Raw genomic sequence first — 14,242 nt, forward strand, 5'->3', positions numbered from 1 at the left:
TCCACATGGAGAGAAGCATCAGGAGTGGGGAAGGAGCCATCTCCTTTCCAAGGGCGATCAAAACGGCCAGAAGAATCCTGGGAGTCACAATGGAGCCAGGATTTCCCACGTACCTCCCAACTTCATCTTGTCTGCCTTCTTTCCTTCTGTCCTGTCCCTCCATCTGGACAAGAAGGAGACATTTGCAGGGCCATCCTGGTGACCATGCTTTCTAGATTTTCTAGAAGGTCTCAATTTCAGATATTTTATCTCACCAGTGGATCCTGAGGCCCTTTTTGGCTCAAAAAAGTTCACCTTTCTGTTAAGTTGTTCTGGGTCCCCAAAGGTGTGTTCATTACTATCCGGGGCTCCAAAGTTTCCTCATCCAGTTCCTGGACAAACCCTACCCAGAGTCCTGTTTGCCAAAAGTGACTAGACCCAGCCCCACCTCCCCCACTACATCTGGTGATTCCCTCCGAAGTATTTCCCAGCATGGTTTCTGAAGGCTAGCAGCCAATGAGGGGGTCACAGAGGGGTGGTGATGGGGGACAGGGAAGTGTCTTAGATTGGGCTCTAAGGGGACAGCAGGTAATGTAACTGTGTGTCCGTGGCTGAGTTGAAGATGTAGCAGGAAGTAGGCACCTGGGGGCAGCTGGAGGAGAAGGATTTGCCCCATCTAAAGACATTCAAATTCACATGTTTTGAAGATGCTATGCTATGCTGCTAACAAGTCTGCAGCCAGATTCTGCCCTGAGATGAGAAGGGATAGAGTAGGAGAACCGTAACCTCAGGAAGGACATTCTGGTACAGGCTGTCACACGGTGGTGAAGGGAAGGGCCCTGGAGACCAGGAGTCTCTGGGTTACCAGACTTGGGGTGATGCCTGGGCACCTGGAAGCTGAAGACCAGATGACAGGCTTGTCATCAAGGGAGTGCGAGGATAAACTTAACAACGTTGCCCTGTCTGGATGGGCCAGCCTATGGGGGTCATACAGCTTCCGGGCAGGGAACCCGGCGGGCTAGGGAGTAGCGTCAGGCAGAGAGCCATAGACTAGTTTTCAGTGAAATATATGAGTCCAGACCTCTGTGAATACTACATCTTTCTTTCATCAGCCTCCCTGAGAAGCACCAGACGAATGCACAAACTATAAATGGAGGAAGACAGGGATCCAAGTGGGCTCTGGGGGAGGAGTGAGGTGTGCTCAGAGAAACGAATGAGGGTCCTAGTGTGGCTCAGCTGGTAAAGAATCTGCTTGCAATGCGGGAGACCTGGGTTCCATCTCTGGGTTGGGAAGATCCCCTGGAGAAGGGAAAGGCTACCTACTTGAGTATTCTGGCCTGGAGAATTCCATGGGGTCATACAGAGTCAGACATGACTGAGCAACTTCACTTTCCACTTTCCCTAGTGTAGCACGGGATGGTGGCCAGGGCCTTATTTGTCCCTGTTTTCCCTTCTTCTCCCCCATCATAGCATTTTCCCTCTTTCTCTGCCCCTTTCCCTACTCTTTCCACATCCTCCCTGCATCTGTTAGGAAATAGGGTTGGATTAGCTCATCCCTAAGACCTCCTACACCTCTTCTCCCTGGCCATCCTTTAGGCCAGGACCGTTTCATTGTGTGATTCTTGGGCAACTTCCTTCACCCACTTCACATCCCCAGCGGGGCTGCTCAGTACTACCTGCTTTGTCCTGATGATGAAATGGAATAAAATAAGCCGTGCCTGGCTTGCTATAGGCACTTAGCAAAGATAGGCTTCATTTGTTCCTTCCTTTTTTATCCCTCTTTCTATTCGTTCTTTCCCCTTCCATACAGTAAGTTCCCTACGAAGAAACCTTCAATTTGTGAACTTTCAAAGGTGCATACGTGCATCCCATCAATGTCAGATGTGAGTGAAATTGCAGCTGGCCCTCTGTCTCCTTCTGCTGACACCCTTCAGCTCTACCATCTCCCACCTCCTCTTCCTCCTCCAGTAGGTAACTCTTCTTGCCTGTTCACTCGATGCCAGCCCCTCTGTGCCAGCTGTTGCACTGCACTACTGTGCTTTTCAAGATACTGTACTGTCAGATTAAAAATGTTTTCTGTATTTTTTTGTTTGTTTTTTAGGCATTATTTGTGTGGAAAGTATTACATACCTATTACAGTACAGTACTATGCAGCTGATGGTGTTAGTTGGGTTTCCAGGCTGTTTGTTGGACTTAGAACAAACTGGACTTACAAAGGTGCTCTCGGAATGTAGGGGACTTACTGTACTTCCCTCCCTTTCTCTTTTGCTTCTGTTTCCTCTTTTGGCTTCCCCTCCACCCTCTCTTTGTCCTCCTTCCCCTCTCCCCACCCCTGCTCTCTCTCTCTCTGCCTCCATAATAACATATTGTCAGTTCTGGTCCCAAGTCTTGTGTAGAGTTGGGCTTTTGAGCAGAGGTGGGCATTTCTCAAGGCTGCCTGCCTTGCATGGTGGTCTAGTTACGCAGAAGGGTCTCAATGCAAAATTCTAGAAGCAGTCTGGCTGATTCTCCTTCCTCTCCTTTTTTTGTTTTTGTTTTTTTCCAGAAGAAGAAAGAAGGCCGAATCACATTTGATACTATGGACTTCGTTGCAGAGTCGGTATGTATAGAAAGCTCTGACCTTCTGCTGGGAATTTTTTTTTTCTGCCTCATAGTCTCAGAGAAGCTGTGGGCTGGGTGTCAGGACTGCTGGGTTCAGATCAAGTTCTGCTACCAACCCAGTGTGCCATCCCGAGCTAGCCACTTAGCTTCCTCACCCATGAAATAGTTGCTCTCAGTGGTCCCTTTCAGTTCTGGCATCCCAAGACTGTGAGCCCCCCCCCCCACCCTGAACCCATTGTTGCTTTATTTATTTTAATATTCATTATTTTTAAAATTTTACTTTATTATTGTTATTACTTTTTAATTAGATTTTTGGCTGTGCATGGACTTTTCTCTGGCTGCAGTGCGTGGGCTTTTCATTGCGGTGGCTCCTCTTGTTGCAGAGCACAGGCTCTGGGCACGTAGGCTTGTGGTTGCGGTGCACAGGCTTAGTTGCTCCCTGGCATCTGAGATCTTCTCTTCGACCAGGGGTCGAACCCATGTTGTCTTCACTGGCAGGCGGATTCTTAACCACTGGACCAGCAGGGAAGTCCACACTGTTGCTTTATAGCTGAGCCGAACCAGCGGGGGAGATCTCCTGCGCTTGGACCAGTGGGAAAGAGTGGAAGGCGAAGCAGAGGATGTGAGAGTTGCAGACAGGAGAAATAACCAGTGAGGCGGGAGAAGCCCTGACCTGTGTGTGAACTCCCCAGACTTTCCGAGAGGTGCTGGGCACGTCTGTCCTCACCCTGGGCTTGGGTGGCCACCTGAGGAGGGAATGCCTTCACGCGACTTTGTGGTTGTTGTTCGGTTGTTCCGTCGCTCAGTTGTGTCCGACTTTGTGACCCCGTGGACTGCAGCACGCTTCCCTGTCTGTCACCATCTCCTGGAGCTTGCTCAAACTCCTGGCCATCGAGTTGGTGATGCCATCCGACCATCTCCTCCTCTGTTGTCCCCTTCTCCTCCTGCCTTCCATCTTTCCCAGCATCGTGTGACTTGGCCTGTGCGATTTGTTCTCCGAATTTCAAGCATTATTATGTTCCCAGCTTCTCTCCAACAAATCCTGGATATTAAATTAAAATTTGAAATTTAATATCAACTTTAAAGGGGCTTCGCTATTTATAGGAAAGATCTGCAGTTCTCACCCCCATAGACCTGACTCAACCATGGCCTGGAGCAGCCACGCTGGTTTTCCTCTCAGGAAGAGCAGGGAGCACAGAGCTTTCTAACAGGTACAGGGCCACCTGGATCGCTCTGCTCCCCTCTCCTCCCTTGGAATCAAGGTGTGGCTTCTATTGCCTGCCTCCACTGGGCATAATCCAGTTTCTCATGTCCCATTATGTGTGAAGCACAGTAAATCATCCAAATTCTGAGTTTCTTCAGATTTCAAGACCAGACAGTGTCTGACGCTGGCCATGAAAGGTTACCCAAGTTTTGCCCTTCAGATGGGAGAAACTAGGGGTCTTTCTGAGGGCCACAGAGCTCTAGAGATGTGGGCAATTCTGTGCATAGCAGCAGCAGGAGAGAGGAGGACGCAGAGGGTAAGTCCACCTTATAGGCAAGGCCTCTCTGGCTCTGTCTCCAACATGGAGATGGAGAATAACCCACTCCAGTACTCTTGCCTGGAGAATCCCAAGGATGGAAAAGCCTGGTAGGCTGCAGTCCATGGGGTCGCAAAGAGTCGGACACGACTGAGGGACTTCACTTTTTTTTTTTTTTAAAACCTGCTCTTTTGTTGTTGTTCTTCAGTCGCTCAGTCGTGTCCGACTCTTTGCAACCCCACGGACTGCAGCACGCCAGGCCTCCCTGTCCGTCACCATCTCCCAGAGCTAGCTCAAACTCGTGCCCTTTGAGTCGGTGATGCCATCCAACCTGCCCTTTGAGTGACTGGTAATGGGTACCGGGTTTCTTGTTAGGGTGATTCAAAAGCTCTAAAATCCATTGTAGTGATATCTGTACCACTCTGAATACACTAAAAATTGATCTGGACACTTTCAGTGGTGAATCATATATAAATTATGTATCAATCAAGCTGATACACATATTTATACATATATAAGCTGTCTCTCAGGATAACACTTGAAAACTAAACTTGAGTATAGTCCATATTAGGACTCTACTAATACTAAACTTCTCAAAAAAATCTTAAGAATTATCAAGGCTTAGAATCACAGACTCATTTATTATACCATTTGTGAGATGCTGGAAACAACAGGCACATTTCTAAAACATAGTTTTGAGTGAAAAAAAAAGTAAGTTGCATAAACAATGTCAGCAGTCTTAATATTTGTGTAAATAAAAGCAAAATCATTCTATATGTACTCTGTGGGCACATGTATAAGTTTGTAATAATATACATAGGGCTTCCCAGGTGGCTCAGTGGTAAAGAATCTGCCTGCCAATACAGGAGACACGGGTTCGATCCCTGATCTGGGAAGATCCCACATGCCTCGGAACAACTAAGCCCGTGTGCCACAACTATCGAGCCCGTGCTCCCTAATGATAAAAGCCGCTTTAATGAGAAGCCCGCGCACTGCACCTAGAGAGTAGCCCCTGCTCACTGCAACTAGAGAAAACCCACTCGCAGCAGTGAAGAGCCAGCAGAGTCAAAAATAAATATAATAAAAAATAGCATATATAAATGATTAATTCCAGTGGTGGAGAGCAGGTCTGGATTAGGTGTGACATGGTACAAGAGGATTTTAACTATCTATTGTTCTGGTTTTTAATGGAAAATAGTCATTATATTTTGTTAGTTTCAAAAATTTTATTTATACGTAGGAAAAAGGCAGGAAGCAAGAATTCCAGGTGGCACAGTGGGAAAGAATCCACCTGCCAATTCAGAAGATGCAAGAGATGTGAGTTTGGTCCCTGGCTCGGGAAGATCCCCTGGAGAAGGAAATGACAACCACTCCAGTATTCTTGGCTGGAAAATTCCATGGACATAGGAGGCTGGGGGGCTACAGTGCATGGAGTCGTAAAGAGTCAGACACGACTGAACGCACATGTACACACACACGCACAAATGCCACATGTTAATGGCTCATTCTGTGTGCCAGGATTATGGACGGCCCCTCTTATTTTCCTTTATCCCTCCTGTACTTTGGAGCAGGAGTCCCCAACCCCAGAGTTGTGGACCGCTACCGTCCATGGCCTGTTAGGAACTGGGCCACACAACAGGAGGTGAGTGGTGGGCGAGCAAGTGATGCTTCAGCTGCCATTCCCCATCAGTCCTCATCGCTCGCGTTATCACCTGAACCATCCCCCTGACCTGGTCTGTGAAAAAAATGTCTTCCACGACACCAGGCCCTGATGCCTAAAAGGTTAGGGACTGCTGTGCTAGAGGACCACAGTGAGGGAATGGCTGGCCTGCAGTGAGTGAAATTGACGGTGCTGAGAAATGGTGTTTGAGAAACAGTTGGGGCTGTGTTTGAGTGGTACTTCCTTTTCTTCATTCCAGATACTTTTTTGAGCTCCTTAGGTCGGCCTCGGTCTGTGTCTGTGGCGGGGGATACAGTCAGCTCCCTGTAATTCTGTAGCAGGTTCCACATCCTCGGATCCAACCCACCATAGGTAGAAAATATTCAGAAAAGGAAAATTCCAGACAGTTCCAAAAAGCAAAATTGGAATAAATAGTTGCAGGCAGTGACTATTTATTGTATTTATGACATTTATGTAGGGTTTACATTGCGTTAGGTATTTTAAGTAATCTTGAAATGATTTAAAGTATATAGGAGGACATACAGATACTATACCATATTAAGGGAGGGACTTGAGCAACAGCAGATTTTAGTATTGACAGGGGTTCTGGAACCAGTCCACTCCTCCCTGCCCCACCCGAGTGGATACGAGGAACAAGGATGACTGTAATATTCGCACCTACCCTTAAGCAGCTAATGGGAGTTAAGGTGATGGAACTTACTCAGAAAGTTAAATAACAATCTGTAGGAATCCACAGAAGGGGGTCTCAAGGATTGAGGGTGGTAACAAGGATTTCCTGGAGGAATTAGGGCCCCAAGTGAGCCTGATTCATAGAAGCCAAAGGCATCTGTGTTTTGCCATAAATAGACCCTATAATAGAAGTCTTAATGGGTTATTGACAGTAAGAAGGACTGGATTTGGACCATAAAAGAAACCGTGACATTTCCATAACACTTGCTCTGCATCAGGCATGTTGTAAGCCCTTGACAACATTAACTCTGGTTTGCCCATATAGTTTCTGTTATTATCAGACAGGGAAACTGGGTCTCCGGGAGAAGAGACTTGTGCAGGACACAAAGCTGGCTGGGAAGTAGCAGGACCAAGTTCAAACCCAACATCTGGTACCCAAGCCTGTATGCTTTTAACCACTGTGCTACACTACCTTTCCGAGTGGATGTGCTCGGCTTCCGAGCTCCTGGTGTGATGACCAGAATTCTCATCATGACCCACTTTCTTTTTGCTTCAAGACAGTTACTGTTATGTAAGATGCTGGCTGTTGTGTTTATTTTTTAAAAAGATTTTCTTCACGTGGACCATTTTTAAAGTCTTTGTTGAATTTGTTACAATATTTTTGCGTCTTTTTTGTTTTTTGGCCACGAGGCAAGTGGGATCTTAGCTCTCTGACCTGGGATTGAATCCGTACCCTCTTCGTTGGAAGGTGAAGTGTTAACCACTGGACCACCATGAAGTCCTTATTGTGTTTATATTGGGGCTTATGTTCTAGAACACCTTTGTTCAATCAAACTCTCAGTGACAATGGAAATGTTTAGTAGTCTGCGTTATCCAGTACAGTAGTCAGCAGACTCATGTAGCCATTGAGACTACATGTAGCTTGTCACTAGTGGGACTGAGGGACTAATTTTTTTTATTCTAATTTTATTTATTCATTCATTGGCCGCACTGGGTCTTCGTTGCTCTGCCTGGGCTTTCTCTAGTTGTGTCAAGCGGGGACTACTCTCTAGTTGCGATGTGTGGGCTTCTCACTGCAGTGGCTTCTCTTGCTGCTGAGCACGGACTCGAGGGCGTGGGCTCAATAGTTGAGTGCACAGGCTTTGTTGCTCCAGGGCATGTGGAATCTTCCTGGACCAGGAATCGAACCCCTGTCCCCTGCATTGGAAGGTGAATTCTTAACCATTGGACCACGAGGGAATTCCGGGACTAATTTTTAAATTTAATTTAGTTTAAATAGCCACATGTGGCTGTTGGCTACCATATTGGACAATGGAGTTCAAGATTTGTGTGTGTGTTTAGGGTGGGGAAAATGACATAATATATACCTTAACAAAAAAGGGGGCTTCCTGGGTGACTCAAACAGTAAAGAATCTGCCTGCAATGCAGGAGACCCACGTTCGATCCTGAGTTGGGACGATCCCCTGGAGAAAGGCATGGCAACCCACTCCAGTACTCTTGCCTGGAGAATTCCATGGACAGAGGAGCCTGGCAGGCTCCAGTCCATGAGGTTGAAAAAAAAAAGGTGGGGGTGGCTTTCATTGTGGCTCAGCTGGTAAAGAATCCACCTGCAATGCAGGAGACCAGGGTTTGATCCCCTGATTGGGAAGATCCCCTGGAGAAGGGAAAGGCTACCCACCCCAGTATTCTGGCCTGGAGAATTCCATGGACTATATAGTCATGGGGTTGCAAAGAGTCGGACATGACTGAGCGACTTTCACTTTCTTTTACTTTAACAAAAAAGAGTAAGATCATTTCAGAAAGTATTAAATGCTTTGAAGAAAATGATTCTGAGCTTACAGAGTGCTGGGAGGGGCCCTGCTGTTTTAGCTCAGATGATCCAGAAGGGAGTCTCTGAGGATGTGGCACCATATGAGCTGAGAGCAGAATAGAGGAGGAAGTGGCAGCCATATTCTTGTGAAAATCCAGGGGAGGAACATTCCAGGCAGAGGAAACAGTCCAAGCAAAGCCTGAGAGAGAGGAGTGAGCCTGGCACAGGCAAAAGACGGGTGGAGACCAGAGAAAGAAGGAGAGCGGCAGGAGGCACGGGTGGAGGGCAGTCGGCAGGTAGGGAGTCAGACCACGTGGGGCCCCAGGCTGTGGTAGGAGTTCATATTTTCTCCTGGGACTTCCCTGGTGGACCCGTGGCTAAGACTCCTTGCTCCTGTTGCACGGGGCCCGGGTTCGATTCCTGGTTGGGAAAACTAGATTGCACGTGCCGAGACTAATAGACCCTACACATCACAACTAAGATCTAGTGCAGCCAAATACAAACAAATATCACCACACTGTTTCCCTGGCAGGTGGGAGTGGTGGGCGAATGCCTGGATCTGCCCGCTCTCGGTTCATGAGTCCTGGCTTAGGAGGGTTAGCTGAGAGTCTCTGTAGGTTCTCTTTGTTCCTTAGGCTCCTGAGGCTTGCTGAGGTACAGGCTGAGGCAAGGGACATCTCCCTTGACCCAAGAGTGGAATGTGTCGAATGGGCCCAGGGAGCCCCATTACAGACTGGTGGGGTCAGTGAACAGCAGCGGTTCTTGGTCAGTAGTTGGGGAAACAGGCGTTGGCATGTAGCAGTTATAGGTCACAGTCCTGCCTGAGTGTCTGCATCTGTCAAATGGGGATAATAATCGCGTCACGCTTCTTTGGGCAAAGATGCAGCGAGATGGTGTGTGTAAGATGCCTCATCATGTGTTAGCCACTGTTGTGTAGGAGTGGGAAAGGCTGGGGGCAGGAATGTGGGGAGTTGCCCACCAGCCTCTGGGGGCAACTGCTGGGTCCTCTGCATCACTTTGGCTCTCTCTCCCCCCAGGGTCACTTCCCTCCAAGGGCCATTCAGATCACGCAGAAGCAGCCTGCTTGGAGGGCAGAGCATGAGATCCAGTCGCTCTGCAACCTCTTGCAGGTTCTGGACAGTTACCGGAACTACTCGGAGCCCCTGCAGCTGCTCCTGGCCAAGGTCATGCGTTTTGAACGGTCAGTGAGGGGCTTGCCCCTTGGCCCCTGGGCTGGGGCTGGGCCGTGCAAGAAGGGCCCGGCTGCGAAGGCCACGTTGGGTCCACCAGCCCCTCTGTGGGGTGTCGGCTGTGAGAAACCATCTGCCATTTCACCTTCATGCTCACTGTTATATGACTACAGCATGCTGTATCTCAGCCATTTATTGAGAATCTGCTCAGAATTAAGGAGCCACTGAGTCTGGAGAGGATCTAGTTAGAACCTCAGAAAGGATATGGTCCAATTCTCTCTGTCTTCAGATGAGAAAACTAAGGCTGTGGGTGGGTTGGGGGAATTTGTTGTTGTTGATTTTCAGTGGCTTAGTTGTGTCCGTCTCTTTGCAACCCCATGGACTAAAGCATGCCAAGCTTCTCTGTCTTCACTATCTCCCACCCAGAGTTTGCTCAAACTTATGTCTGTTGAGTCGGTGATACTATCCAACCATCTCATCCTCTGTCACCCCCTTCTCCTCCTGCCCTCAATCTTTCCCCGCATCAAGGCCTTTTCCAATGAGTCGACTCTTCGAATCAGGTGGCCAAAGTATTGGAGCTCCAGCATCAGTCCTTCCAATGAATATTCAAGGTTGATTTCCTTTAGGATTGATCTATTTGATCTCCTCATTGTCCACGGGACTCTCAAGAGTCTTCTCCAGCACCACAATATGAAAGCATCAATTCATTGGTGGCCAGCTTTCTTTATAGTCCAACTCTCACACACCAACTGGGAAAACTATTGGTTTGACTAGATGGACCTTTGTTGGCAAAGTGAGGGGAATGACTCATCTGAGTTCACCCCCTAAATAAGTAGCAGAGCTGAGACTCAAATTCAGACCTTAAAAGCCAGAAGGGATCACAGATGAGGTACTTCATCCAGGTAGGAACAACTAGGAAAGGGTCTGTGAACTTGGATGAGAAAAAATATTATATCTTTTTTCATTGCCCTCTTAAGTTTATCATTTCCTTCAGTCATGAATGTAGGTAACAAACCACCATATAATTTTTTTAACCAAAAGAACTTAGAGATATTATCACATATTTAAGATGTTGCAGATTTCTCAAAAGCCAATTTACATTTATCACATCTTTGAAAAGATGGTAGTTATTAGGTCTGTTGCTAGCTCTTGTTTTGCAGAAAGAGGCAGATATATTGCTGTATCACAAACTTAGATTTTTGTTGACTGTAATTCTGCTATATTTTCTTTTGTACATTTAAAACATTGTTTTGTGAAGCATTTACCAGATTGTCAGTTGGTCCATGACACAAAGAAAGGACCGAGTAAATCCCTTGTTGTAGAGAAGCCTAAGAGGTGCTTTTGTGGTATTTCCACATTATTTCCAGGAAATTTCAGTGGCCTCAGGGGGGCAGCCTAGTAGAATATTTGAGGTAAGACTTGTCTTGAAAATCTTAAGGCAATGGCACCCCACTCTAGTACTCTTGCCTGGAAAATCCCATGGGCAGAGGAGCCTGGTAGGCTGCAGTCCGTGGGGTCGCTAAGAGTCGGTCACGACTTAGTGACTTCACTTTCACTTTTCACTTTCATGCACTGGAGAAGGAAATGGTAACCCACTCCAGTGTTCTTGCCTGGAGAATCCCAGGGACGGGGGAGCCTGGTGGGCTGCCATCTATGGGGTTGCACAGAGTCGGACACGACTGAAGTGACTTAACAGTAGCAGCAAGCTCACTATAGGTTTGTGTTCTATGAAGGAAGCTTCATAGAGGTCACAGTCTAGGGCATAACCACCACTAACTAAATGGACCCTTCATTACCAATGCAGGGTCCATCTCACAGATAATAAAAGCCAGGGAAGAGAGGTAACCTTCCAGCTGACATGGCCAAGGGAGTTTCACAGAAAAGGTAGCATTTGAGCAGGTAGATTTGACAGGTGGAGTTGTAAACAGGACATTGCAGGCAGGGGGAACCATCTTCTTTGCTCCAGTCCAGGGGAGAAGAGAGGGTATCACTGCTGTCTTAACTGTAAGATTTGATAGCAGGCAGAATGGTGTCACAGAAAGAAAAAGAAGCACAGGCCCAGAAGCTCTGGAATTTAATGTCCCATCTGCCCTGGTGTGACCTCAGGCAAGCCACTTAACCTTTCTGAGCCTACAATTCCCATGGGGGAAATGAAGACAATAATATGAAATCTCCAGGTTTTTTGTGAACATCAGGAGGTCATGATTATTAAAGCTCTCTGCTGGTTGCTTGTTATTTCTGAGACTGGGGGTTAGCAGATCAAATAGGATTCTTCCACTAGAAAGTGACAGAAAATCCAGCCTAGGGAAATGTGTTGATGGCTCATATATCTGAAAAGTCCTGGGATAGTCCTCCAGCTTCAGGCTCAGCTGGATCCAGGGGCTTAGTGTCACCAGTGACCCACAGTCTGTGTCTGTCTCTCTCCATCTCTTGGCACTTCATTTGCATAAGCAGCTTATGCAAATACAAATGCAAAGGAAGGTCTCTGGCTGAGACTCCCACTTCATGTAGCCAGCCCCTACGACAGCCACAGCTCCAGGCTTCCATCTGTCCACGTTCAGTCCATTGGACAAAGGAGTTACCTCTTCCCAGTTAAGTCAGAGCCTTGGGATTAGTTTTTTTTGAACCAGATTGACCTCACTTGAATCACCAATTGGTCAGTGATATTCTGATTGCCTGAGAGTCAAGAAAAGGTGTTTCCCCTAAAGTAAAATCAGGGCTGGACTTCCCTGGTGGTTGAGTGGTTAGGAATCTGCCTGCTAATGCAGTGCACAGTCTCTGTTCTGTGTGGGATCCCTGGTCCAGGAAGATCCCACAGGCCGTGGAACAATTAAGCCCGTACGCCACAACTGAGCCAGTGCTCCAGAGAAGCACACAAGAATGAGAATGCTCCACAAAAAGAGAAGCCACTGCAAGGAGAAGTCCAGGCACTGACACAAAGACCTAGCACAGCCAAAAAGAAATTAAACCAAGAAAACCAAAAACCAGCGGGTGGAAAACGGTGACCAGATGCTGGACAGCAAAAAAAAAAAAAAGAAACAGATATCTGCTATAAGAGAGATCTTTCTTCACCCCGCAAATGTTGGATGAGCTGGATGATCTCTGAGGGTCTACCCTGGAATAAAGGCTGGCCTGTGTTCTCTTATCCCCAGAGTCTTCTTTCCCGGCTGAATATGCCTGCCTTCTCCAATCTAGTCACTGTTATCTGGGCTGTCTCCTCTTTCCTCTGTTGATGAAGCCTGTGGTTTGTACATTGTCCCCTCTGCTGGAGCTTACTGCTGTTTCTCTGAATGTGCAGGCTTCCAGCTCTCTCTGCCTTTGGACATGGTGGTCCCTCTGCCTAGGAGTCTCTTCCATCTCTCTGTCGCCCTCGATGACTCCACTCACTATCCTGGAGGCCTCTCTGGTCTTCCTAAATTGGGTTAAGTGCCCTTTCTCTGTGCTTCTGAATTAGCCTCTCCTAAAGTAATTTTTTTTTTGGCCGTGCCTTGCAGCTTGCAGGATCTTGGTTCCTTGACCACGGACTGAACCCAGGCAGTGAAAGTGTAAAGTCCTAACCGCTGAACCACCAGGGAATTCTCATTTTAAAGCATTTTAAAATCTTATTTACTTCCTGTACTTAACTGTAATTTTGAGAACAAGATTTGTGTCCTTAATCACTATGCCTGGTAGACACCACTGGTATTTGTCTAACTTATTGAATGGATGAATAAATATTAAAAGAGGTGTGGTCTGAACTTGCATTTGAAATATAGAAACTATCCTCCTCTGAGCTTAAGAACTCTTAGTTTGCTTTGAACCTGGCTACCTCTGCTCTAAAAGTTCTTAGTTGGGTAGTGAGCTATTCAGTTCAGTTCAGTTCAGTTCAGTCGCTCAGTCGTGTCCGACTCTTTGCGACCCCATGAATCGCAGCACGCCAGGCCTCCCTGTTCATCACCAACTCCTGCAGTTCACTCAGATTCACGTCCATTGAGTCAGTGATGCCATCCAGCCATCTCATTCTCTGTTGTCCCCTTCTCCTCCTGCCCCCAATCCCTCCCAGCATCAGAGTCTTTTCCAGTGAGTCAGCTCTTCGCATGAGGTGGCCAAAGTACTGGAGTTCCAGCTTTAGCATCATTCCTTCCAAAGAAATCCCAGGGCTGATCTTCAGAATGGACTGGTTGGATCTCCTTGCAGTCCAAGGGACTCTCAAGAGTCTTCTCCAACACCACAGTTCAAAAGCATCAATTCTTCGGCGCTCAGTTTTCTTCACAGTCCAACTCTCACATCCATACATGACCACAGGAAAAACCATAGCCTTGACTAGACGGAACTTTGTTGCCAAAGTAATGTCTCTGCTTTTGAATATGCTATCTAGGTTGGTCATAACTTTTCTTCCAAGGAGTAAGCGTCTTTTAATTTCATGGCTGCAGTCACCATCTGCAGTGATTTTGGAGCCCCCCAAAATAAAGTCTGACACTGTTTCCACTGTTTCCCCATCTATTTCCCATGAAGTGATGGGACCAGATGCCATGATCTTCGTTTTCTGAATGTTGAGTTTTAAGCCAGCTTTTTCACTCTCCTCTTTCACCTTCATCAAGAGGCTTTTTAGTTCCTCTTCACTTTCTGCCATCAGGGTGGTGTCATCTGAATATCTGAGATTATTGATACTTCTCCTGGCAATCTTGATTCCAGCTTGTGCTTCTTCCAGCCCAGTGTTTCTCATGATGTACTCTGCATATAAGTTAAATAAGCAGGGTGACAATATACAGCCTTGACGTACTCCTTTTCCTATTTGGAACCAGTCTGTTGT

The 14,242-nt window shown here is 47.1% G+C and overlaps 1 protein-coding gene across 1 annotated transcript in view; it reads left to right on the forward strand.

Annotated features, from left to right (window-relative positions):
* The window catches only part of CNBD2 (cyclic nucleotide binding domain containing 2), a 48,173-nt gene that overhangs the window by 3,360 nt on the left and 30,571 nt on the right, over window positions 1-14,242 (forward strand). Inside the window, exons 3-4 of the mRNA XM_005900047.2 lie at window positions 2,525-2,578; window positions 9,298-9,461. Of these exons, the coding sequence (XP_005900109.1) occupies window positions 2,525-2,578; window positions 9,298-9,461 (218 nt within the window). The remainder of the gene's footprint in view (window positions 1-2,524; window positions 2,579-9,297; window positions 9,462-14,242) is intronic.

The sequence above is a fragment of the Bos mutus genome, chromosome 13 (assembly GCF_027580195.1).
Source record: "Bos mutus isolate GX-2022 chromosome 13, NWIPB_WYAK_1.1, whole genome shotgun sequence".
Lineage (NCBI taxonomy): Eukaryota > Metazoa > Chordata > Mammalia > Artiodactyla > Bovidae > Bos > Bos mutus.